Raw genomic sequence first — 26631 nt, forward strand, 5'->3', positions numbered from 1 at the left:
GTCTTTGCATAAATTTGCATATTTCTCTACACTTGACAGTTGGACCAACCAGTTTTCTAATTGGCTTGGGAAATTTTAAAACCTGTTTTAAAGTGCCTTTGGATTGGCTGGATTTTAATTATAATACACATTTTGAAGAATTACATTTCAAAAGAGTCCATAGATTATTCATTGCAATTAGGGCCCACCAAGCAAGTTTTACAGTTGTTGCTCCACAGCTCCAATGAAATATTAATGGATTTCAGAAAGCTGTTCTCCCAAGTAGGCCAAGACCCCTAAGAAACACAAATCTGACTTTTAAGAGATCACCTAACAAAGAGGTGAATTCAGGAAGAGGATAGGGCATGGCAGGCTTTTTCATGAATGCCCAAATATAAGAGCACTAACACTTATTGAGGGCCTACTAAGTGCTGCCAGGCATTATTCTATATACTTTATTCTTATCTTATACATTATTGCATGAACCTTAACACAAACCGATAGAATAATGTTTAATTATCCAGATTTTTGCAGATGAGTCTCCCAGTGGTTTCTGTAATTTGCCTGAGGTCATCAGTCTAATAAGGGCTGGGGGAACCCAGGCATGGTTGACTCCTCAACTCACCCTCTCTTCAAGGCCCAAAAAGGATCCTAGGAACAAGCAGTCCTTGATGTTTCAATATAAACCAAGTTCAGTGGTGTGGTATAGGCAGAGGGGACCACCCTCTAATTGGGGAAGACCTACTTTGAGAATGCCAGTTGTCAAAGGTAATTTAAAATATTTCAGGGGGGGGTTAAAAAATATTGGGACAGCAGTGGGGAGAATCTCAGATTCACCAGGTAACATGAAAATCAATATCATTTAATAATAAAAAACAACTTCTTAAATTTTTTTGCATGCAAATAAAAAAATGTAACATTTTAAAAACGGGATATCCCTTTGTACATAAAATTTTAAGTTATGATTTATATAGACAGGATTTTGGTATCTGAATGTAAGATTAGGAAACTTCTAAAGAGGAAAGTTCTTAAAATGGCTTGACTATATGCAAAAGACTTTAATTGTATTGCCTACAATTTAATTATGTACAATTAAATGTTCACTCCTATGATGCTCGTCTGTGTATGTGACCTAGAAAGAAGGGCAACTGGACACAGGAGAAAAAAAAAAGTTGTAATCATAATTGATACATTCTAGCATGTGTTTGGGCCTCTAAATAAAAAGGTCCAATGTCCACATAACAAGTAAAAGTGGAAATGTTCCTCTTTTTCTGTGTTCTTCCTCCAAATGTTCCCCTTGGTTGGTTGGCTGTTCTCAGAGGGGGAGAATGCAAATGCTGGAGATTAAGTGGTGATATGCATGACCAGATGTGTCCAGATGTGACCAGATCACAGAAATCTGAAATATACCTGATAAGTTAGTAAGTGCTCTACACAGTGTTTGTGACATAAAAAATTAAAAGTTCTCAATGTGCATAAATAAGGTAGTTACTTTTATTTGTACCTCTTGAGGTACTTATATTCTGAGACTTAAGGGCACTGGCTGTGTACTGAGACTGACTACAGTTCAAATTCCACCTTTGTCACACACCAGGTGTGTGGCTCTGGGCAAGTCACTTCACCCCACAGAGCTTCAACTTCCTCATCTATAAAACCGGGATAATTATAGTACTCACATCTGAGAGTTATTTTAAGGATTCGGGAACTAGCGCACATAAAATGTTTAGCATGGTGCCTGAAACATAACGAGAGGTCAGTATATTCAGCTAATCTTCTATCGCCTCATTTTAGTTATGTGTCGAGTTGAACCATGTGAAGTCTTCCCATGTAAATTTCCAATGGCAATCTCACATGATTCCACCTAATATATCTCTCTCATGTTCTGTCCAGGATAGGGAGCTCCGCAAAGGCTTTTTATTTTCTAAGGGCCTAGCAGAGTACTTTGTATACAGTTAGCTCGCAATCAGTACTTGTGGGATAAAAGAAAAACAGGCCCAATCCACAAGATGTATAAAAATATAAGAAATCAGGGACTTCCCTGATGGTTCAGTGGTTAAGAATCCGCCTGCCAATTCAGGGGACACAGGTTCGATCCCTGGCCCGGGAAGATCCCACATGCCTCGGAGCAGCTAAGCCACAACTACTGAGCCCACACGCCACAACTACTGAAGCCCGTGCGCCTAGAGCCTGTGCTCTGCAACAAGAGAAGCCACGACAATGAGAAGCCTGTGCACCACAACGAAGAGCAGCCCCCACTCACTGCAACTAGAGAAAGTCCGCGCGCAGCAACGAAGACCCAACACAGCCAAAAATAAAACAAATAAATAAATTTATTTTTTAAAAAAAAATCTGCCTGCCAATGCAGGGGACACGGGTTCGAGCCCTGGTCCTGGAAGATCCCATATGCTGCAGAGCAACTAAGCCCGTGTGCCACAACTACTGAGCCTGCGCTCTAGAGCCTGCGAGCCACAACTACTGAGCCCATATACCACAACTACTGAAGTCCGTGTGCCTAGAGCCCGTGCTCTACAACAGGAGAAGCCACTGCAATGAGAAGCCTGTGCACCGCAACAAAGAGTAGCCCCTGCTCGCCGCAACTAGAGAAAGCCTTTGTGCAGCAACGAGGACCCAACGCAGCCAAATAAATAAATAAATAAATTTATTTAAAAAAAAGAATACAAGAAATCAGTGTATTTCTACCTAGATACCTATATATTAAGAGGGTAATACAGTAAGTCTCCCTGAACCACATAAAACCATTGCCCATTTGATCACAGGCAGTATCGCCTAACGGTTTAGAAGTTTTTCCTCTCCCTCTCTCTCTCTTCCTCTCTCATCAAGTAGACCTTTATCATTGCCGCTTTTTAGCCATGTAAACTTGGCCTATTTTTTTTCTTAACTTTTCTCACCTCAGTTTACTCTTATGTATAGTGAAGGTGACAATATGTATATCTCGGGTCAGTAGCAGGGAGAGTTCAATGATATTAGGATGCAAAACCCTTGTTTTAGTGCCTGGTATACAGTAAATGTTCAATATTAGTTGCCATTACTGCTGTGGTTGTTAATAGTATTATTAGAAGTAAGTGGGGACTTCCCTGGTGGCTCAGTGGTTAAGAATCTGCCTGCCAGTGCAGGGGACACAGGTTCGAGCCCTGGTCTGGGAAGATCCCACATGCCGTGGAGCAACTAAGCCCGTGTGCCACACATACTGAGCCTGCACTCTAGAGCCCACAAGCCACAACTACTGAGTCCGTGTGCCACAACTACTGAAGCCCGCATGCCTAGAGTCCGTGCTCTGCAACAAGAGAAGCCACCGCGATGAGAAGCCCGTGCACCGCAACGAAGAGTAGCCCCCTCTTGCCGCAAACAGAGAAAGCCCACGCACAGCAACGAAGACCCAACACAGCCAAAAATAAATTAAATTAAAAAAATAAAAGAAGTAACGTGGAACTGTTTTCAAAGCAATGGTAAACAAGCAAATTACTGGAGTAATTACAAATGTTTTCAGTAACTTGCCTACATTATTATTTTATTCGATACATGAGTATAAACACTTTAAATCATCTTTGTAGAGACTAAGGCTATTCTAGTCCTGACACATTTCAAGCTGGTTATTTTCCTTGACAGACTTTAAAAAAAAAAATCTGAACTCCTACAAGCTTCTAGTACAAGGATAAGGAATATAGCAGAACTGTTTAAAAAAATAGAGGCATCGGCACTCCCACTGGCCTTGCTGTCTTACACATCCAGCCTGTTTCCCCACAGAGTATGTGAGGGGGAGGATAGTCATCAGGTTAGGAGGATGCCACACACATGCCTTGGAGGTGCCACTCACCAGCTCCCAGGCCCCTGTGATGCCAGAACTCCCAACATCTCCTCAACAGAGCGTCCCTTCCACTCCACCACGCCCAGGAGGATGGTGGGTTGTAGAGGCAGTGGAAGAGAGGTCTCATAAGCTCAGAATTTGGTGAGAAAGTCAGCCTTCAAGATAGGATACCCATGCAAAGGGGCTTGCTCAATAAATAAATGTCAGTGTCCTTTCTGAAAATGAAAGTAAGAGGTAAGACATCTGAAGAAAGAACCACCCCTAAAAGATGACTTGTAAAAACAAGTCGAATACAAATAAATAAGTAGGTACAAAGCAGGCACCAAGATATATCCTCAACGCTGAAGAAAAACAGTGAAGGAGTAGAGACACTGTATCACCTCCACAAGTACTTCAATCACATTACGTGAGCATAGTAAAGTTAATAAGGCAATTGTAGAGCTCCCATGAAATACCCCTCAGACCATACAATTCTCTCTTTCCTAAATCTTCTAATTACTAGGGCCATTTTCCAGGTACTCTGATACTGAACAAAGGTACAAGTACTTTTGTACCCAAAAAGGTTTAGACACCTCCCTCACTGTAAATCATACTAATCAACCAGCAGTTTGGGTATACTGATCAGTCCCTTGTGAGTTAGATTAACTTGAGTCAGGTCTAAGACAGCAAGGAGGTTGTTCAGAGATGGGCAATCAGAGCAAAGGACATGTACTCTCAACATATTTTAGGATCATGTATGATTTCTTCTTATTCTCTCACCTACCTTAACCCATGCAACCCACCTCCAAAATCTCCCTCAAATCCAGCCCCTTTTCGCCACTAACTGCCTCACCTAAATTCAGGCCCTTACCTCTTGCTTCCTCCCAATTTTACGTCCCTCCAATTAATCTTCTATCTAAATTACTACCCCAAATCACCTTTTGAAAACCCAGAGTTGTTCATGTCACACCTCCATTAGCACCTCACTGCCTGGGGAAGCTTATTAGAAATACAGATTCTCAAGGCCAAACCCATCACCAGAAAAATGGAGTTTCTGGGGAGAGCTGAGGCCCTGATGTTTGTACTTACAAGTGGTTCATTAGCTCCACCTGTCTTCCCAGGAGCATCTCTAGCCGCTCCTCTCCTGGTACCCTGCAGTCCAATCACAGAGAACACCTATCCCTGAACAAGAACAAACTCTTCTCCATTTGGGCATATCCTTTTCCCTCCGCCTGGAATGTCCTTCTTCTTCTGGGGCAAGCCCACCGTTCTGCAAGGTCCAGTTCAAATGCTACCTCCTCTGGGAAGACCTCCTCCACCCCTACATCAGTGGCTTCAAAACATCGTCTGAGATTCAACTTCAAGAAATAGATTTCACATTCCAATGCAATAGATATATAACTGAAATGAAGGTTTCAGAAAACAATATCTAAACTTACTATGGAGGATGTAACTTGATCTATTTCATCCTATCATCCCATTTTAAAAAATGCTGTTGGCTGCCTTATACATCATGGATTTCATGATCCACTAAGGGAGGCAACATTCATTTGAAAAATACTGCTGAAAGTGAACAAATGACCCCCTTCCCTATGCATGTGATATGTACTCTATTATACTGTTTATCACACTCTACAGTAATGATCTGTTTACAGTCTGTCTCCCACTCCACTTCCCTCCCCCCATCACGCAAGCACCACAAGGAAGTCAGCATATCCTTGGGCAGTTACCCAGCCGTTGACAAATGCGGAAATGAGAATATTGAAGAAGGAATAATTTAATTGCTTTTGCTCCTGTCTAATTTTTTTTTTAACCATTTCTGGTTATGGTTCACAGCATAGTCTATCAGTGATTCCCATGAGCCTGGAAATCATATTAGCTTCAACCCTTTAAGTTAACAGCAATTTTAAAAAAACAGCCATTTGTACTTCAGTACAATTTAACCAAGGTGTAAATTTTTCTTCCCCTCAAAAATAAAAACCACGTATAGGCAAAACCAACCAGAAAATATTCTGTCGGGTTGCTAGCTTGCTAAGATAGTACAAATGTGGGCAAACAAATCTCTTACTTAAGACACTTAGAAGCAAATATTCAAAAACCTCAAAACCCTCCTTCCGTACCACTTCAGAAAGGAAACCCCCCTCCCTCAGGGCGGGTGCAGATATAGAGGCCTTTCTACCTGTGCTGCCTAAAGCTCCACGTCTCACTAGGCTGTCCCCATCGACCCAAGCACATGCAAAAAGTAGGGGAAAAAAACCCAAAAAACAAAAAGAAACCAGACCAGCTAAAATGAACCACAGCAATGAACCTAAGCGGCAAGTTCCGGTGCGAACTGTACCTGTGAGGGATGCGCGGGGGAGACAGCGGACTCGCAGGGGGAGGGATTCTTTTTCTGCAGCACGTGGCTCCATCGACAGGAAACCTGCCTGCAACACCCCCCAACTCTGCACACCGCTCATTTGCAGCATCGTCATTTGTGTGATGCTAATTTGCTCAATGTCCTCCTAAACGTACTGAGATTCAGTGAAAATATATTGTGGGCTTGGAGGAGCTGGCCCTAGGACAGGCTGGAAGTGGAGGAGGGACCAAGTGTCAGTGAAATGTTCTGGGGGCCAGAGGATGGAGCAGGCAAGTCTTTCCAAGGAGAGAGGGGAAGAAGGGTCACTTTAAAGCTGGGTTTTAAAGGATGAATAAGAGTTCTCCAAACCATGTGCGGAAAGAGAGGAGAGAGCTCCAGGTAGAGGAACTTTATGTGGGGGAGTCATTATTAAATATGAATGAGGGGGGGAGCTGCAGAGAGGTAGATGGTGAGGGGCTTTGCTGCTCATGGCAGAGAGTCTGTATGACCCTTTAGGCTGCCACTTTCCACTCTGCAGGTCACAATGCAATAGGTTGTGAAATCCATGAGATTGTGACCAGCTTTCACAAAAATGAAATTGCCTAGAATAGAAAATATTTGAATATATTGCAGGCACTGAGGGTATAAACTCTTTTGTGAAATTTGTTCCCAATATAAATGTGTCTATGTATATACTGGCTTGTGATATAAAATGTTATTTCTTACTGTGGTGGTGATTGAAACTTAAAAAAACAAAACATCTGGGCAAGAAAGGGATCCATTGGAGGATGATTAAATAAGAGACTGCTATGAACAGATGTGAATTTCATGAGGATAAGTGTGATAGCTCAGGAGACACATGGTGATGTTTTTAAAAGGTATCCCCCGGGCTTCCCTGGTGGCGCAGTGGTTGAGAGTCCGCCTGCCGATGCAGGAGACACGGGTTCGTGCCCCAGTCCAGGAAGATCCCACAGGCCGTGGAGCGGCTGGGCCCGTGAACCATGGCCGCTGAGCCTGCGCGTCCAGAGCCTGTGCTCTGCAACGGGAGAGGCCACAACAGTGAGAGGCCCGCGTACCGCCAAAAAATAAATAAATAAATAAATAAATAAATAAATAAAAGGTATCCCCCACCAGACAGTGAGCTCCTCAAGGACAGAAACTCTGTGTCACATAGCTCTCAATTCCTAGCATCTGGCACACAAGAAGGCACTAAATTAATGTTGATTGAGTATGGCAACTAATGTTCAAGAAGATTCCCAAAGAACCTCATCTCCTGGCATCTCCACCTTTGTGTATCCCCCTCCCACAGCGTACCGGGGTTGGTCTGTGTGACCAACAGAATAGGGCAGAAGTGACTGTCACTTCTGAGGGTAGGTTATAAAAGGCTGCAACTTCCATTTTAGGTGCTCTTTCTGGAACACTCGCCCTGGGGGAAGCCAGCTGCCATGTCCTAAGGATACCCAGCCTATGGAGACACCCATATGGCGAGGAACTGAGGTCTCCAATAGCCAAGAGCCAACGAGGAAAGCAGGCATTCTCCCTGTCATGGAAGCAAATCATCCCCCAGCCCACCCTTCAAATGATTACAGTCCCAAGGGGCAGCTTGACTACAACCTCACGAGCGACTCTGAGGCAGAAACACGCAGCTAAGCGGTTCCTGGGTTCTGGACTCACAGAACTGGGTATATAACATAATAAATGCTTATTATTTAAGCTGCTAGGTTTTGGAGTACTTTGTTATACAGCAAAAGATAACAAATACAGTGAATTATTCATGAAGTCTAGAAAAGCTGAACAATAATACCAGTATACTAGACTTATCCAGGGTTGACTACCTTTTTTTTTTTTTCCTCTAAGAATCTATCATGTCACGTTTTCAGCCTGACTAGATTAGGAAAAGACCTCTGACCCAACTTGGACAAATGAGATCCTCTCTTCTAGTATTAGTACTTGAGACACAGAAACTGGGTCAGCTGTGAGAAGCAGACTGTAAGTCTGGAAAGACTAGGGGTCAAGGCCACCATCTTGGAGAAGTTATAATGGGGCCCATGCAAACGGATGGGAACAGAAAGGCCAATGTGTCTGGAAGAAGAAGAAAGCAGATTCTCAGTGCGTGGAGAGAGGGAAGTGGGGAGGGGAAACTGTCTGAGATATTCTAAGTCCCAGGAGGTCTGGCTGCCTTTCTGGTATTAGGGTTGGAAGATTCCCCTTCCTTATAATTATTTCCCATTTTACTTGCTCATTGATGACTGAGTTCCCTTTCTTGAAACCAAAAGATCCTCGAATACGCCTCGGGCCAGCTTCTCCCCAGTGCTGGCAAGGGGAGTGGCTCCTCCTGCTGTGGCAGGCCAAGGATCTCTCCAGAGAAGAGCAACAACTGGCCAGAGACTAAGCTGTGTTATTACCGCTATGCAAAAATGGCTATAGATGGAGTAAAAGGTCCTTTCAGACCATCCAACTCCTTTTGCCTTAACTCCATTTTCACCAAATAATCCTGTGATTATTAATGTACTTCAATTTAGAAAGCTGTGTTCTGGCCAGCTGAATTAATCATTCGAGTGGTTGGGTAGGTTCATGCCCATTATAAATTCACAGATTGGTTTTCAAGTACAAATCATTCTGGAGTAACCTCCATTTCATTTCCACTGCCCTTGGTCAAGCCCTGTCATTTATCCAATGACCCACTACAGTAGCCTCCCATGGCACTAGCCCTGCTCCAGTCCATCCTCTTCAACTTCTCTTCCTAAAACACAAAGAATCCAATGCCTTGCTCTCTGCTCAAAACCTCTGATGGTCCCCGGTGCCTTGGGAATGACTGCAGGCAACAGCCCTATCTTCCACCACACCCCTCGACACTCCTCCTGACTCCTTCTTGCCACGTGGCATTATTCCAAGTTCCTCAAATGCAACTGGTACCCACGCTGCTCTGCTCCTGTTCTTCCCATCGCTAGCATCCCTTTCCTCTGGGTACCTCCCCTGCCTGCTCACTTTCCCTCACTCCTCTCTGTGCCCCTCCTCCCTCTTCCCTTTGTACTTCCACAGAATTTCCTCTCTCCTTTATAACACACACTGCAGTCGACCTGACTTATAATTAGTTGTCTTCTTGTCTATCCCTGTATGGTGAGCCTCAAGGAGACGAGGACTAAGCTTTTTTCATGTTTATCTTTTTCTCATCCCAGGGCCAAATAAAGCATCTTGCATCAACACTTTAATATTCATTGAGTGTTTTCTGTATCCAGGTGATGGAGGTAGCAGGCACTCAACAAATGGCCACTGAATCGATGACAGTCAGTTAGGTGGCAAGAACAAGTTTCCCCTGGGCCTGATGATGTTCAGGTGAGGTGCCCACCTAGCCTCTGCATGTGCAGAGGTGAGAGAGCAGAGTCAGACTCCTCGTGACACCCACGGTGCAGCAATGAATGAATGAATCTCAGCCTCACTTTTTTTTTTGAATAAAAAGCGAGGCGCTATTTCTCATATCCTGATAAACTAACATGCTGCTCCCCTTTTCTTCTCTTTCCCCCTCTTTCTACAGTTGCAATTATGACTCACAGGCACATTACAGAATGGAAGCTTTAGGTCAACAACTACTGGAGAATGGGAATGGGGGTGACCTCCACAGTTATATAATTTACATGTTCTAGAAGAAGGGCACGTGGGTCAACCCACAAGTGACTTCATTGCCCCTCTTTCAAAAGAGTCAGCATCGACATGTGAAGGAAGAAGCAGAATCTGGTCCTGATTTGTCCACTGATAATCCTTGTCCTGTCCCCAATTCTTCCTCTCCCTCCCAGAGTTGTGGGAAGGACTAGCTCTGGGAAGACATGAGACAGACAACCCAGAATCCTAAAGAAAATAGCAGAGAAAGTCACATAGTCATTCTCAAAGCAATGGATCAAGAAGTATCGGAATTAATAAGCAAAAAAACAACCCCCCCAAAACCCATACACATGTTTTCTCCTCTTTCTAAACAAAAGTGAAGATTTCTACATTCTAAATTTCTATCTTCCAGAGGCTATATATTAAATGAATATTGCCTCAAATCAATGCTTACCCCACAGGTTCTAAAAACGCAGCAAAGCATATTGCATAGACCCCTGACAGCCTCTAGAGCTACCTACACAAAGCACCAGGAATCACCAACTTGTAGAACACCGGAATACCCGCAGCAGCTTTGGCTCTCCGGGGAATCACACTTCTGTCAAGAGGCTATCTTTCTCAGCTTATCTTCAGATCCCAAGTTTCACTCAAACTTCACCTTTCACTTCGTGGTCATTCACACAGAAACAAACTTTTTATTACTGTAAGAGAATTGTGCTCTTAAGACAAAGAATAGAAAAACTCTCATGCTCTGTTGAAATGCAGATGGAGGGCAGGGGACGTGGCTCACTCATGAGCTGAATCACTGTCTCTCCCCAGCCACAGGCTTTCTAGGATGTGCTCAGATTTGTGCCCCAGCAAATTTCAACTTACGACAGGTCACGGACCACTGGATCCCTCTCAGAGAGTGGCACTCACACTTGTCAGAGCCACACGTGCCTTATGCTGTAGCTCCCATACACAGCCACATCCCTGAACTTTATGTGCCATTGTTCCCACAACCAAATTGGCATCTTTTACAAATAAATAAATAAATAAATAAATAAATAAATAACAAATTGGCATCTTTCACTTTTTGCAAGCAAAGGTTCATTATCCTGACAAATGAAGGAGGAGAAAGTATCTGCAGCACAAATGGGTTCCCACTGTGCATCCACATTTCTTTATCCTTATCACATCATAATGACACAAAGACATCGCGTTATCCATGTCAATGAGCATGTTTGAACACCATAATGTGCAAGGCAGCAATCACCAAACCATTTTTTCCAAACTTTTTTGACCATAACCTATAAAAAGAAATACATTTTTATCCTGCAAGTCATGTATATGTAAAATGTATATGTACACTATAAACCTGCTTATGCAGTACAATGCACTCTGACAAATCTATTCTATTTCGTCATTTTTTAAAAAAATGCAGACTTCCACCCACTAAATGGATTTCATGTCCTTATTGGGTTGGAACCTGTGGTTTGAAAACATATAGTATTTCACACATAAGTGGTGTTTTGTAGAAAATAATGAAATCCTATCTAAAGAAGAGAAGCTTTCAACTTTTAGGCAGAAAAGTTGAAGAGGAATACTTCTTTGCTTCTTCTCTAACTTGCAACTGCCAGGACATTTTAAAAGCACTTGATTTCAATAAATGAGCCATTTCTACAGAAACCTATCTCAAAACTTTGTGGGTCACTATTCCCCTTACACTGAAGAAAAAAACTGAGGTTGAAAAGGTATTCCCCCAACCACGTGTATTAAAAATGCACATCTGTTTGGGAATTAAAATTTGGCTGTATCTTTTAAAGAATCTTAAAATTGTGTTGCTTCAAATTATTACTCTCCTGGCAAGGTTACCATGAAGATTAAATGAGATAATGTGAGAGAAGGGCCACGTGGCTCCTGCTATCTTTCAGGTTCTTGGATTATCCTTTCCTGGACATGCCTGAACTCTGTGTGACCTGGGGGCTCATTCACTGAACACCTACCCTGCTGGGCAACGGAGGACAGAGGATCCCACAAGGAGTTTACTGGCTCCATCAATAAGAATAAATATCATCACAAACTAGGATTCTAGAGTGCCTGGGTTGAGTATTTCACTTATTCCTCCAAAAGATAATTACTGTGAGCCTTCCATGCCAGGCATGATCCGCCTGTGTGCAGGGATTATGGGGTATAAAAAATAGACACACCACAGCCCTCACGGAGCCTACAGTCAAGTAACAGCTTAGAGTGTGTGAAAATACTTCACAGTCCATTAATGTTACATAGCATGCGAATGTTTCACACTCCCTTACCTGTAAAGGGAGGTAAGATTAGATCAATGGTTCTCAAAACTGAAGCTATCACAGATAAAAAGGATTTCATAAAAGAAACTGAAAAAAAAGGGGGGGGGAGAAAAAAAGAAAAAGAAATAATATGATCTCACAACACAATTCTTTAAACTGAATGACTTGTCAGTAAAAAAAAATAAATAAATAAAAATCATTACATAGCCTTATTTTTCCCTTTTACTATATAAGCCAGTTTTTGTCCTGGAATTTAAGAATCCCTCAGGGCTTGCCCAGCTCTGACTTTGTAGGATTCTTTGATTTTCTTTTGCAGTACTACTTACATGTAAATTCTGACCAAATATCCCCCAGAATTGCAGCAAGGCCAGAGACCTGTTCCTAGGAGAATCATTACAGGGTACTTTCTGAGAAAGTCATAATATATACAGCAAATTCTGGCTCCATTCTTGACCCTGAGCTCTGGGAAGTACAAAGGGACAAAGGTCCTGGTGATTGGAAGGCAGAAAGGAATACTTGTTGAGGATCTACTACAGGTCTGGCCCAAAACTTGGTACTTTCCCACACGTCACTTTAACATCACAACTATCCCATGAGAAATATATTTTTTTCTTTATCTCCACTTTTTAGTTGGAGGTGACTGAGCTCAGAGAGGTTAAATATCATGCCCAATGTCACACAGCTAGTAATCAGAATTTAAACTCAGATCTCACTGGAAGGAAGAGACATCAGAGAAAGACATCACACCTCACTGGAAGGAAGAGACATCAGAGAAAGAACAGATACAGAAAAGCTTTAAGAGATTTATGTGCCTTTTGACATGAGAGAAATTTGAAACTATGTTCAAAGGACAATTCAGGGCTTCCCTGGTGGCGCAGTGGTTGAGAGTCCGCCTGCCGATGCAGGGGACACAGGTTCGTGCCCCGGTCCGGGAAGATCCCACATGCCGCAGAGCGGCTGGGCCCGTGAGCCATGGCCGCTGAGCCTGCGCGTCCAGAGCCTGTGCTCTGCAATGGGAGAGGCCACAGCAGTGAGAGGCCCGCGTACCGCAAAAAAAAGACAATTCACACTTTTGGTGGGAATGTAAATTGGTGCAGTCACCATGGAAAACAGTATGGAGGTGCCACAGAAAACTAAAAATGCAACTACTATATGACCCAGCAATTCTACTCCTGGGGATATATCTGAAAAAAAGAAAATATTAATTTGAAAAGATACATGCACCCAAATGATGTTCATAGAAGCATTATTTATAATAACCAAGATGTGGAAGCAACCTAAGTGTCCATCAACAGATGAATGGATAAAGAAGATGTGGTACACACACACACGTGTGTGTGTGTGCGCACATGCACAATGGAATACTGCTCAGCCATAAAAAAGAATAAAATTTTGCCTTTCGCAACAACATGAATGGACTTGGAGGGTATTATGCTTAGTGAAATAGACAGAGAAAGACAAATACTGTATGATATCACTTAAATGTGGAATCTAAAAATTAAAACTAGTGGGCTTCCCTGGTGGCACAGTGGTTGAGAGTCCGCCTGCCGATGCAGGGGACACGGTTCATGCCCCGGTCCGGGAAGATCCCACATGCCGCGAAGCGGCTGCACCCGTGAGCCATGGCCGCTGAGCCTGCACGTCAGGAGCCTGTGCTCCGCAACGGGAGAGGCCACAACAGTGAGAGGCCTATGTACCGCAAAAAAAAAAAACAAAAAAACAAAAACTAGTTGTTATTTAGGGGCTTCCCTGGTGGCGTAGTGGTTAAGAATCTGCCTGCCAATGCAGGGGACACGGGTTCGTGTCCCGGTCCGGGAAGATCCCACATGTTGCGGAGCGGCTAGACCCGTGAGCCACAACCACTGACCCTGCGCGTCTGGAGCCTGTGCTCCGCAACGGGAGAGGCCGCGACAGTGAGAGGCCCGTGCACCACGATGAAGAGTGGCCCCCGCTCGCCACAACGGGTGAAAGCCCTCGCACAGAATCGAAGACCCAACACAGCCAAAAATGAATATAAAATAAATAAATTAATTAAAATAAAATAAAACTAGTGAATATAACAAAACAGACTCACAGGTATAGAGAACAAACTAGTGGTTACCAGTGGGGAGAGGGGCAAGATAGGGGTAGGGGAGTAAGAGGTACAAACTATTGATACTATGTATAAAATAAATAAGCTACAAGGATATATTATACAGCGCAAGGAATATAGCCAACCTTTTATAATAACTATAAATGGAGTATAATCTTTAAAAATTGTGAATCGCTATGTTGTACACCTGAAATTTATATAGTATTATACATAACTGTACCTCAATTTATTTTTTTGTTTGTTTTCTTGCGGTACGCGGGCCTCTCACTGTTGTGGCCTCTCCCGTTGCGGAGCACAGGCTCCGGACGCGCAGGCTCAGCGGCCATGGCTCACGGGCCCAGCCGCTCCGCGGCATGTGGGGTCTTCCCGGACCGGGGCACGAACCCACGTGCCCTGCATTGGCAGGCGGACTCTCAACCACTGCGCCACCAGGGAAGCCCTAGATGACTATTTTTAAAAGTCTATTGAATCTGGGGGCTTCCCTGGTGGTCCAGTGGTCAGGACTCCACGCTTCCACTGCAGGGGGCATGGTTTGATCCCTGGTCAGGGAACTAAGATCCCGCCAGCCGTGCTGTGCTGCTGAACCCATAGAAACAGAGAGTAGATTGGTGGCTGCCAAGGGTGGGGTGGGAGGTGAGGAGTTGGATGCAAATGAGTGAAGGCAGTCAAAGGGTACAAACTTCCAGTTATAAGATGAGTAAGTTCTGGGGATATAACATACATCATGGTGACTATTGGAAACAATACTGTAATGTATATCTGAAAGTCGCTGAGAGAGAAAATCTTAAAAGTTCTTACCACACACACACACACACACACACACACACACACACAAAGGTAACTATATGAAATTATGCATGTGTTAACTATATGGTGATCATTTCACAATATATAAATATGTCAAATCATCACAATGGGTACCCTAAACTCACACAGTGGTATATGTCACTTATAGCTCAACAAAGCTATAAAAAATAAACCTAATTACCTCCCCCCAAAAATTTTTCAAAAAATAAATAAAATTAAACGTCTAGGGCTTCCCTGGTGGCACAGTGGTTGAGGGTCCGCCTGCCGATGCAGGGGACGCAGGTTTGTGCCCCAGTCCGGGAGGATCCCACATACCACGGAGCAGCTGGGCCCGTGAGCCATGGCCGCTGGGCCTGCGCGTCCGGAGCCTGTGCTCTGCAACGGGAGAGGCCACAGCAGTGAGAGGCCCACGTACCGCAAAAAAAAAAAAAAGTCTATTGACAAGGGGCTTCCCTGGTGGCGCAGTGGTTGAGAATCTGCCTGCCAATGCAGGGGACACGGGTTCGAGCCCTGGTATGGGACGATCCCACATGCCGCGGAGCAACTGGGCCCGTGAGCCACAATTACTGAGCCTGCGCGTCTGCAGCCTGTACTCCGCAACAAGAGAGGCCGCGATAGTGAGAGGCCCGCGCACCGCGATGAAGAGCGGGCCCCCGCTTGCCACAACTAGAGAAAGCCCTCGCACAGAAACGAAGACCCAACACAGCCATAAATAAATAAATTTAAAAATTCACGACATATGTCAATATTAAAAAAAAAAGTCTATTGACAAGAGAAGGAGAAAAGAGCATTCGCTTGGGTAGATGAAAGGACAAAAGGAAAATTGTTTTAAGCTGAGGGAACTTGCTTGCTCAGAGGTGATGCCAAAGAAGAGGCATTAAAGATCACAAAGAATGAGAGGATGGAAGTGGCTCGAGGTCCTAGGAAATGGGAGGGACACAGTTCAGGTGGAGGGCTTGGCTTCGAAGAAGAAGGACAAGAGGCAAAGGGGTGGATCTTCACGGAGAAGTCATTAGTGAGATGGAGGCAAGGTGAGGTTCACATCTATGGCCTTTTTTTCTCAGAGAAGAGTAGGTAAGGTCATCTGCTGACAGGCAGTGCGGGTCTTGGAAGAGTGATGTAAATTTCTGAAGATTTTGTAGGGAATGCATGAGGGGCAACAGAAGTCAAGCCTCCAGACTCTTCGACAGAAGCTGCTCTATGGGGATTCCTGCCTTCTGAGGGCCAGGCTCTCCACACCAGCTTCTCTCCTCTGGCCTGAGGGTCAGGCTCTCCACACCAGCTTCTCTCCTCTGGCCTGACCCAAACCCAGCTCCTTCCCCTGAGTCAGTCTAGACTGCCGCCAGGAAGGTTCTTCACTCTCCAAGTATTTTCTGAACATACACACCACGAGCCCCATTTTCTCCGGGCAACACGCTCTCCCTCTTCCCACAGGGTTTCCAAACCTTCCCCCCACCTTTGCAGACACCCCCACCCCTTTCGCCCCCACCCACTGTCTACTTTACAGAGCACACAGACACCATCAGACTCATCTGCCAACTACCAAACATGCAAATTTACCTACAGCTGCACCCTCTGCTGCTGATACACCATTTTAAAACTGCCGTTGAACTTAGGGGGTCTTGACCAACATTTAAAAATACAATAAAAAGAATAGAAAACAGCATCTATTGTACATCCTAAGAGTATATACTGTTTCTTAAAGCTTCTGTTTCAATTATGATGCATCTGTTACTATGAGTTGAGGTCAAAAAATTTGTGTATGTTTGAAAACTTTCACAATAAAAAGTTAAAACAACACTGCCATGGAGAAAGCTGTCCTTCCCTCCGTCTACGGCTAATCCTCACACCTGTGTTTTGGGCCCCATCCCCTCCAGGACCCTTATATTATGGACCTTATGTCTTCTTTCTCTGTAAAAAACAAAAACACCTCACTGGCCTCCTCATACCCCCCATTTATTCCCTGTTCCTCCCTCACAGTCAAACTTCTCCAAAGAGTTATCTGGGTTCAGCATCAACTCCATACCCTGCTCCCACCCCTTCGTCTCACCCCTTCGGTGTGCCTCCTGCCCACAGCACTCCTGGGACACGGCTCTCCGCAAAGTCACCAGTGACCCCTGAGCCCACACATCTAGAAGACACTTTCCAGTGTTCATGACTCCTTGTTCATTCCTGCTCTTTCTTCCAGCCTGGGCTCAACCCCTCCCCCTCCCTCCGGAAGGCTTCACTGACCTCCCAACAAGGTCAAACCTCCCACTAGGGGCACTCACTGTTCCTCTGTCCTTCCTAACAGTTGTCAATTGTTGCTGTTACAATTTTACATGTTTTTGTAATTATCTGCCCAGATTAGGCCTCCTCAAGGAGGAAGGGGACTCTGCCTATCTTGATGCCCCTTGGCAGCCCAAGAGCCTCCTGGGCTCAGCGCCGGGCACAGTGCTTAATAAACTGATGTTAGATAAATAATCGGCACCAGCCCCTGTGCCAGGCATTACGTGTAAAATGATGAAAAACGTCCCAGAAAGTGAAAGGTGTTGAGGGGGAGGAGAAAGCCAGGGGCAGAGGTGGAAATAAGGGGCAGCTCCTGTCCTGCTTCCCGGACCAATCTGGGGCCTTTTGCAGAACAGCACATGCCTTCACGGCTGACACGTTTCACTGTCTTTGTGTCAGAAAAGTCAGCAACTCAGGTAGGAAAATTTGCTTAATAGTTCATACTTGACACGCAGAACTCTTAATGAATCCTTTTAAACCACTACATGTTCAATATTTGCCGAAAGATGAATAGGGGACACCTCCTTCTGGCATCGAGCTACTAAAAAACAGGACCTGGATCTTTTCATTTGCCCAGGTGTGGCTGGCATGTCCCACCTGCACAGGGTTCCTGTAAACTCCAGAGAACACAAAAGGCCTCATTCTTTGCTGTCTAACCACACCCAAAGACTATTTTATTGTGTTACACGCTTTCACTACTTGGTTATTGATTTCCTGTGGCATATCACTATACAAACACTCACTTAAAAGACTTTTAAAAGACCAAATAAATATGACAAGTATTTAAAATTAGAAACATAGTACAGAGATGCAACCAGCAAAATCCAGACTGTGGGAAACTCTATTAAACAAATGACCGTTGTTTTTTTTTTTCCAGCAAAACACTTGGGAGATGGGGGAAGGATTTAAAAGTGATTAAAGAGACACATTAACTAGGCACGTTGTATAGAACTTGTTTGGCTCCTTAATCAAATATAGTAACTTTTAAAAAAGGAAATTATAGGGCTTCCCTGGTGGCGCAGTAGTTGAGAGTCCGCCTGCCGATGCAGGGGACGCGGGTTCGTGCCCCGGTCCGGGAAGACCCCACATGCCGCGGAGCGGCTGGGCCCGTGAGCCATGGCCGCTGAGCCTGCGCGTCCGGAGCCTGTGCTCCGCAACGGGAGAGGCCACAACAGTGAGAGGCCCGCGTACCGCAAAATAAATAAATAAAAAAGGAAATAATAGGATAATCAGAGAAATGTGAATATAGCCTGAAACTCTGATTATAATGAGGAAATAATCAGCACTTTTTTGGAGTGTGGTAATGGTATTGCAGCTATGTTTTTAAAAGATAGTCTTGATCTTTTTGAGATACATATTGAAATATTTATGGTTTGTAAAATATGAAATAATATAAGGTTTGGGATTTGCTGTAAAATAATCAGAGTGAGGTGGGGTGGGGAAGGTCTAGGGTTGTAGAAGGAACAAGCCTGCCAGTGGGGAATTGTTGAAGTTGGTACTCTGCTCTCCACTTTTAAATTTTCAAAAAGTTAAAAAAGAAATCTAACGAACAAACTGAACCATTAAAGTATCTAAATTTTTGTTAAATAATTTTTAAAGTCTGGAACACCTTAGAATTCTTTCACTTTCCAAGATGTCTACAATAGAGCAGTGCTTTGATTCACAAGCTCTGTAAAGTATCTTTGAAAGTGGGATTCAGCACTCACCGGCTGCTTGCCTTTTGCCACATTTCTACTGTAATGCATCACCCTCTTTCCTTCCATCAGAACAGGCAAATACAGTCTGGCAATGCCTTCCTACTGCTTTTGAAATGCAACTTTAAACCCATGTCTTGACCACCTACCTTGGCCTGCAGTTGTGCTGGGGTCTGTCAAGAACTGTCAAACCAATGCTTCATGATGACCATACGCCTGAGCCCTGTCCATTCCCAATGGGGTCTCACATCAGTCTTTGAAGGTGCCTCCCACACACTGGGCCTGCAGGGTAGCCTGTCCATTCTTGTCCTTTACTGCTCCCTTCCCATAAAAGTTTGAACTGGCCAACTTAAAATATTCGGAAACTTCCAAAGTCTACTGGACTCTATGCCAAAACCTCTTGTTGGGCAGAAATGAAGTTCTTGAGAGGGTTTAACGATCTTCCATTCCACTTCTGATACAGACAACACTACCCCCTACCCATAGGTTCACTATAGCTAATTCAAAAATGTTGCCTAACTCCAGCTGCAACTCTCAAGTCCAATAAACTTTGTTTGGCTACAGACTTTCTTAACTTGAGTAGGACAGATTGAACTGCTGAAAAATTTAAGGGAGGCAGGTCAGATTTTTTTCCCTAGCAAAAATAAATCTTCTCTAAACCTTCCTTGGGTAAATCAACACTTTATAAAATAAAGCATCTACTGCATTCCCCCGGACTACCCAAAGACAAGATAACCAGTTATATGTCATTCACCAGCCTTGGAACCATACCTCATAAAAAACCAAAAGCCTCCATCTATCTCGCCCATGAAACAAAGAGAACAAAAACTTAGAATATATACTACAAGCGCAAGCACAGGATTTTTTTTAGCAACCCCGTTTCCATCCGGTGCACGTCTACCCACACAAACACACAATAACCCTCACCCCACCCCCCCGTGGAATTTGCCAGTGTGACTTGTGCCGACTTTCAGCGGAGAAAGACAGGAATTTATGTTTAGTTGTGGTTTTGGCTTTCAATGGGAAGGAAAGGAAGAGTGTGGGGCGTGAAAAACTGGAAATGAGTCTTAATTCTCTTGTTTCCTCCCATCCTTCTCTGCATCAAAATGCAGGTATATCATTGAAATTTCAAATGTGTTTCTCAGGCAGTTAAATACCCCGACGGAGTCTGGTAACAGGGGGTGGAGATAAAGGTGAAACCGAAGATTGGAAGGGTGGGCCGGGTCAGAGACCCCGGCGCTCTGCCGGGTTGCACCTAGCATGCGAGGTCGCCCCGCGCCTGCTGCCGGCCGCGCCCTGGTTCTGGCCTGGCCAGCTGTCCTGGGTTTTGCCAGCGACTGCGCCGTCCGGGGTGCCCACTCACACCTCTGGCTGGTCCTGACTTTAGGCTAGGTTCATTCACTTCCGGTGACAAATCCCTCCCACCACTTCTAGAAATAATGTAACATTTCCCCCATCACTTTCCTAACAACCGACTGCCCCTCAGACAGCAGCCGAGTCCGGGTCCGGGGTCTCACCCCGGCGAGACCAGCAGCGCCCAGCTGCGGAGGGAGTGACGGCCAAGGTCGGGGGTGGGGGGAGGGCGTGGGAGGAAGAGGAAGGAGGTGTGGAATCTCACCTCCCCCGCCCCCACCCCTCCGACTGCAGTAATTGGCAAAAAAAATAAGCCGTTTTTAGACTTCCCCAGGGCCCCCTGAACCTGGTTGCAGTGAGGAACCCAGTCTCTCCCATTCCGGTGCCCCTCGCCTTCTCCCGGCCCCGTAAGTGACTGCGGGAATCCTGGAGCCCCAGGCCACGCGGAACTGCAGCGGCGGGGGTGGGGTGGGGTGGTAGGATGAGGGTTTAGGGGCGTCAGGAATGGGTGGGAGGAAGGGGTGGTGGAAGGGAGAAGGAGAAAAACAGAGGCATGCAAAAGGCTCCGTAGCTGTTCCAGCTGCCGCTTCCTCCGGCGCGGGCCGGGCGGTGTAATATTCCCCCCCCTCCATCTTTCTCACCACTACCTGTCCCACCCACCCACCACAGGCACACATTCCCCCCACCAGTAGCGGATCTGCAGCCTGTAAGGGGGTAGTAGGAAGGAGCTGGGGGGAGGGGGAGGCCTGCGAGTTTCTAACCTTGTTCTTATAAACAAACCCACATGTGCAGCTGCCGCTGCTGCAACTCACCCCACAATCCCGGATATAAGTCCTGCCCCTTTAAGAGGAAAAAAAGCTTCCCCCGCCTGCCTTCCACCCTACCCATCCACAAGGACCTTTGTCTCCCCACCCACTCTGTCAGTCGGCCCCGCCCCATATCCCCGCCCCCTCCAACGCAGAGGAACCAATGGGTGAAGAAAATAAGGCCGGGGTCTGACGTCAGCATGTCCGGCCAATCACAGGGCGCGTTGGTGGGAGGCCTCGCGTTGGGCGCGCCGGGAGGAAGGAAGGCAGGAGAAAGGAAGCTTGAAGGCAAGATGGAGAATGCTAGTGGCTCTGCTACTGCTGTGGCGAGCAGGGACTTGGGATCCCAGAGGGGCCGGAGCCTGGTGCCTGAGCGGCTTCAGAGTCGAGAACATGAGCGGCAACTGGAGGTGGAAAGGCGGAAGCAAAAGCGGCAGAACCAGGAGGTGGAGGAGGAGAAGAGCGACTTTTTCGCCGCCGCCTTCTCTCGGGAGCGATTGGCCGTGGAAGAGCTTCTGGAAGGCGGGGAGTCCGTCGAGCAGCTGGAGGAGGCGGCCGCTCGGCTGCAGGGGCTGCAGAAACTAGTCAACGACTCGGTTTTGTTCCTGGCCGCCTACGACTTGCGGCAGGGGCAAGAGGTGTTGGCGCGGCTGCAGGAGGCCCTGGCCAAACGTCGCCAGGAGCTGCAGCCTAAGAAGCGTTTCGCTTTCAAGACCCGCAGGAAGGATGCTGCTTCAGCCACCAAAGTAGATTCGGCTCCCGGCGCCCCGGCAGCGGAAGGCATCCTGGCCTCCCCGCCGCCCTTGAAGGAGGAGGAAGGCTTCGACTCCAGCTGGATCTGCGGCTTCTCCAATCTGCAGTCCCAAGTCTTGGAGAAGAGAGCCGAGGAGCTGCACCAGCGGGACGTCCTTTTGACCCAACTGATTAACTGCACGATCAAACTGTATGGCAATCCCAACACCCTGCGGCTGACCAAGGCTCGAGGCTGCACGCTGCTCTGCGGCCCGGTGTCCACCTCCGTGTTCCTGGAGAACTGCAGTGACTGCGTGCTGGCCGTGGCCTGCCAGCAGCTCCGCGTACACACCACGAAAGACACCCGCATCTTCCTGCAGGTGACCAGCAGGGCCATCGTGGAGGACTGCACCGGGATACAGTTCGCCCCGTACACCTGGAGCTACCCGGGGATCGACAAGGACTTCGAGGGCTCTGGTTTAGACAGGAGCAAAAATAACTGGAGCGACGTTGACGATTTCAACTGGCTGGCCCGTGATGTAGCCTCCCCAAACTGGAGTATTCTTCCTGAAGAAGAGCGAAGGATCCAGTGAGACTAAGCAATTGTCACTCTTTTCTTCACTCCTACCAAATACACTCCCTTGTGGGACTGACTCCAGCTAATGGGACCCCAAAATTTACTTCTTGTCACGCTGTCTGTTTTCATTATTTTAAGGCTTTAGATTGTGATAGGCTCCTACTTTCGATTTCCATTAAATTTGTGGCAGGTCTGGCACTTTAAAGAATTTTTGCTATTTTGGTGATGTTTCGGAGCTTTTGTTTGACGGTGATAATTTGAAGCCATAAGGGGAAGAGAGTGTGGTTTTTAATGCTTTGTGGTGTTTAAAACTTACTGCAGAATAAAGTAAGCCTTCAATAAATATTTGTTTAATAAACGAATTCAGTAGGGCTAGTAGGAGCCAGTTAATGTTGAAGTAAGGTATCAAAACGTGTTCAAACTGCCATTAACCAAGAGCTTTTTTGAATTGCAGGTTTGACTTCCATACGTATTTTTCAGTGGGGCAATGGAAATATTCCTCTCTGGTCTTCAGTTACATGTTAGCTTGGGTTTTTGGCATCCAGCTAGGCTTCGACTTATTTGGATCCAAACTTTTGGCACGGACCCCAAGAGCCTCATGAGTCTTAATCACCTGTAAAGCCAAAATAGTTATAGCTGCCAATTTTTTGTGCACTTAAAATGTTATCGACACCATTGTAAGCACCTTACTCATGTAAACTTATTATAAGTCCTCAAAATATTATGAGGGTAGTTTCTGTTAACTCCATTTTTCAAGTGAGGAAACAGATAAGTTGCCCAAAGGGCACACAGCCCAAGTGGCGGACTGGGATTTGAAATCGTGTAGTCTGGCTCCAGAGCCCACGTTCTTAACCTCTACTAGATATTGATTTTTGAGTAGTGTTAATTGAGTTGGAAAGAAAGCTTCCAAAAGTAAAGAGGGAAAATTGCTTTTCTTAAATTCTCAGGCATAATGGCGCTACGTATCTATCCTCATACAAAAAGAATTGAGGCAAACATCTGGCTGAGTCTTGATTTTTCCACCCATTTTGCTACATTTTGTTATTCGCTACTGTTACAAATTTGGCTTTCTGCTCTATATACTACCACTCATTATTCTTAAATGGAAAGTTGTAAGATTTTCAAAAAGCTTTTCTGGGCCTAGTGGCCTTGTAACTATGGATGTGCTTTTTATTTAATAATTACCACAAGTATTAAGGTGCTTAAATATCTCAAGTATTTATGTATTTAATATTATATGTTCTCTTTTGTTCTGAAAAAGGATTTAAAGTGGCTTCTAGGATATGTGAAATGTAACAAGATAATAAAAACAAATGACAAGGAGGAACAAGGGTAGAATGACGGATTGGAAGCAGAAATGAAGCCAATAAAAAAAATGTAAGCTGCGAAGCCCTATTCCTTAGCTGGACGTGAATCCTGATTTTTTTCCCCTCAACTATTAGCTAACTTGAAAAGGGATCCTAATCAATTTCACAGTTCGCAGCATCCACAAACAAGAGGGAAAATCATTTACTTGGGAGAGTTAATCCTTATGATAAAAAGAAACAACATATAATGAAATTTTCAACCATATCTTTACATTAGAAACTGACCGGTATCCTAAAGCTGTGCCCCTAGAGACTGATAGTTTAACACAAGTGCACTTAAGAATAAACCATGCTTGGTTTTTTTTTGGTTGCCCCACCTGGCTTGCAGGATCTTAGTTCCCGACCAGGGATCGAACCTGGGACCCTTGAATTGGAAGCGCAGAATCCTAACCACTGGACCGCCAGGGAATTCCCAACCTTTTTCTACTAAAGCTCATAATTTTACACCTGTAACTCTGCTGACCACCTGACCAGTTGTAGGCCATCCAACTAGCTCCCCCTGACTGACGTCCCTCAATATTTGAAAACATTTCCATCTTTGCTGGTCGTCTTCCTTACTAGAGGCATATCTCTTTTTGCCCAGAGATTCCTCTTACGCTTGTGCCCATCCCCTCCAACCTCCTGTGGCCTCCCTTTCCACTGGCCTTTGTTCTTTTAAGACACCAGATCCTGAGGTCCTCCACCCTACATGTCACTGAATGATTTTCCAGCTCCTTCCCTGTGTGTCAGACATCTTAAAAGAATAGCTGTGTCCACATACACCTACATTTTTCACTCTTTCAGGCTTTGTAATTTTAACTCTTCTCTGCTGAAACTGCTCTTTGATGGTATTAGTGGCCTAATCGCCAAATCTACCGGCTCCCTCCCCTCGCCCTCCTCAGCACTTTTACTCTTGGTACAGTTTACCCTTTTTTGTTTGTTTCTTTGTTTTAGGTACAGTTTACTCATCCTTGAAGTTCTCTCTTTCCTTGGCCATAACCTTTCTCTAACCTGTTTCTCTTATGTCAGCTTCCTTCCTTTCATTGGGATTCTGATGATTTGTAGCCCTTAAATATGAGTGATGCCCAAAGTTTTGCCATTAGCTTCTTCGTATTCATTCTCTCAGAGCCTCAGCTCTCAACCTATATGCATAGTCTTGTGTCTGTCCCTAGCCTCCACCCTTATTGGGCTCACCTGCCTTTCAAATTCCATATATTCTTTTTTTTTTTTTTTTTTTTTTTTGGCCACGCCTCTCGGCTTGCAGGATCTTCTTAGTTTCCTAAGCAGGGATGGAACCTGGGCAAACAGCAGTGAAAGCACCACGTCCTAACCACTGGACTGCCAGGGAATTCCCTCAAATTCCATATATCCTTTTTTTTTTTTTTTTAATTTATTTGTTTATTTTTGGCTGCGTTGGGTCTTTGTTGCCGTGCGCGGGCTTTCTCTAGTTGCCGCGAGCGGGGGCTACTCTTCGTCGCGGTGTGCGGACTTCTCGTTGCTGTGGCTTCTCTTGTGGAGCATGGGCTCTAGGTGCGTGGGCTCAGTAGTTGTGGCACACGGGTTTAGTTGCTCCGCGGCATGTGGGATCTTCTCGGACCAGGGCTCAAACCCGTATCCCCTGCATTGGCAGGCGGATTCTTAACCACTTTGCCACCAGGGAAGTCCCTCCATATATTCTTAAAATCTCCATTTTCACTTCTTTCCCTCCCAAGTTCCATGTTTATTTTAAGGATGTCACTCTTCTCCAGGCACCTAATGCTTACCAGGGCCAGGCAGGTGAAGTCCATGAGTAAGGCTGCTGAGAGTAAGTCGCTAGGGAGTGGGGGACCAGATAACGTGGTAGACAAATTCAGGCATTTAAAAAACGTTGGATAAGACAAGCAAAACTTTTTCTGCAGTCTGCGTCTGGTCCTGGAGCTGGCCAACTTGTAACTAAAATAAGTGATGCCCCAAGTGATGAGTGATGCCCATATCATGTCAGCTCCTTCCCTGGAAGGTCTTGCCTATTCATCCTGTCCTCTCAAGTCTCTCTGCCGTTTCAGGAAGATAGACCCTATATGTTTCCCGACGCTTAAACTGGGATGGATTTTTTTTGTTTTTTACAAAGACAACAACAAGACAAAACAAATCTATATTAAAGTCACACCCCTGAATTAAAAGCATTGACTTAAAGTCACTTTAGTAAGTTTTTATCAAGCAAATCTAATGACAATGGTCATTACAGTGAGGGCATATTCACCAATAAGTGTAATGACCATATATTTTCATTAAGATCAACTCTGGAAAAGCAATAAAATTGCATATTAGTCAAGCAGTTTATTAAACTTCATTTATGATCAGGTATGTTAAATACAACTTAGTACAGTATTATATGAGTATTATAAAAGTGTCATTCCAGGGCTTCCCTGGTGGCGCAGTGGTTAAGAATCTGCCTGCCAATGCAGGGGACACGGGTTCGAGCCCTGGTCTGGGAAGATCCCACATTGCCACGGAGCAACTAAGCCCGTGTGCCACAACTACTGGGTCTGCACTCTAGAGCCCGCAAGCCACAACTGCTGAGCCCGCATGCCACAACTACTGAAGCCCACACACCTAGAACCCATGCTCCGCAACAAGAGAAGCCACCGCAATGAGAAGCCTGCGCACCACAACAAAGAGTAGCCCCTGCTCACCGCAACTAAAGAAAACCTGTGCACAGCAATGAAGACCCAATGCAGCCAAAAAAATAAAAAACCCATTATGTACAATATAATGCAAAATTAAAAAAAAATTGTTACTCTAGTCTCAACTGCATAAGAATAGAAGAAATGGTCAATTATAAGTTTTAATGCTGAACTTCTGATTGCAATGCAAGAGTCATTATTTAACCAAAAAAATTTAGTTTTAATTGTGTTAATCAGGCAGAAATAAAAACAGCAAGATGTAAAGATTCAACTTTCTATGGGTAAT

General features: G+C 45.1%; 2 protein-coding genes across 2 annotated transcripts in view; one reads left to right on the plus strand and one right to left on the minus strand.

The window, feature by feature from the left end:
* BICRAL (BICRA like chromatin remodeling complex associated protein) overlaps positions 1 to 19743 on the minus strand; it is a 103460-nt gene extending 83717 nt beyond the window's left edge. The window contains exon 1 of the mRNA XM_033864233.2: positions 19018 to 19743. The gene's annotated coding sequence lies outside the window, so the exon portion shown is untranslated. The remainder of the gene's footprint in view (positions 1 to 19017) is intronic.
* Positions 19744 to 21252: 1509 nt separating this feature from the next.
* On the plus strand, positions 21253 to 23496 carry TBCC (tubulin folding cofactor C). Its single transcript, XM_004332240.4, has one exon. The coding sequence runs from the start codon at positions 21321 to 21323 to the stop codon at positions 22350 to 22352; it is 1032 nt and encodes a 343-aa protein (XP_004332288.4). The 5' UTR covers positions 21253 to 21320; the 3' UTR covers positions 22353 to 23496.
* Positions 23497 to 26631: the final 3135 nt, after the last annotated feature.

Source organism: Tursiops truncatus, chromosome 10, assembly GCF_011762595.2.
Source record: "Tursiops truncatus isolate mTurTru1 chromosome 10, mTurTru1.mat.Y, whole genome shotgun sequence".
NCBI lineage: Eukaryota > Metazoa > Chordata > Mammalia > Artiodactyla > Delphinidae > Tursiops > Tursiops truncatus.

Excerpts from the sequence above, each read along its gene's own strand:
- TBCC (XM_004332240.4), top strand. The coding sequence starts at position 21,321 with ATGGAGAATGCTAGTGGCTCTGCTACTGCTGTGGCGAGCAGGGACTTG.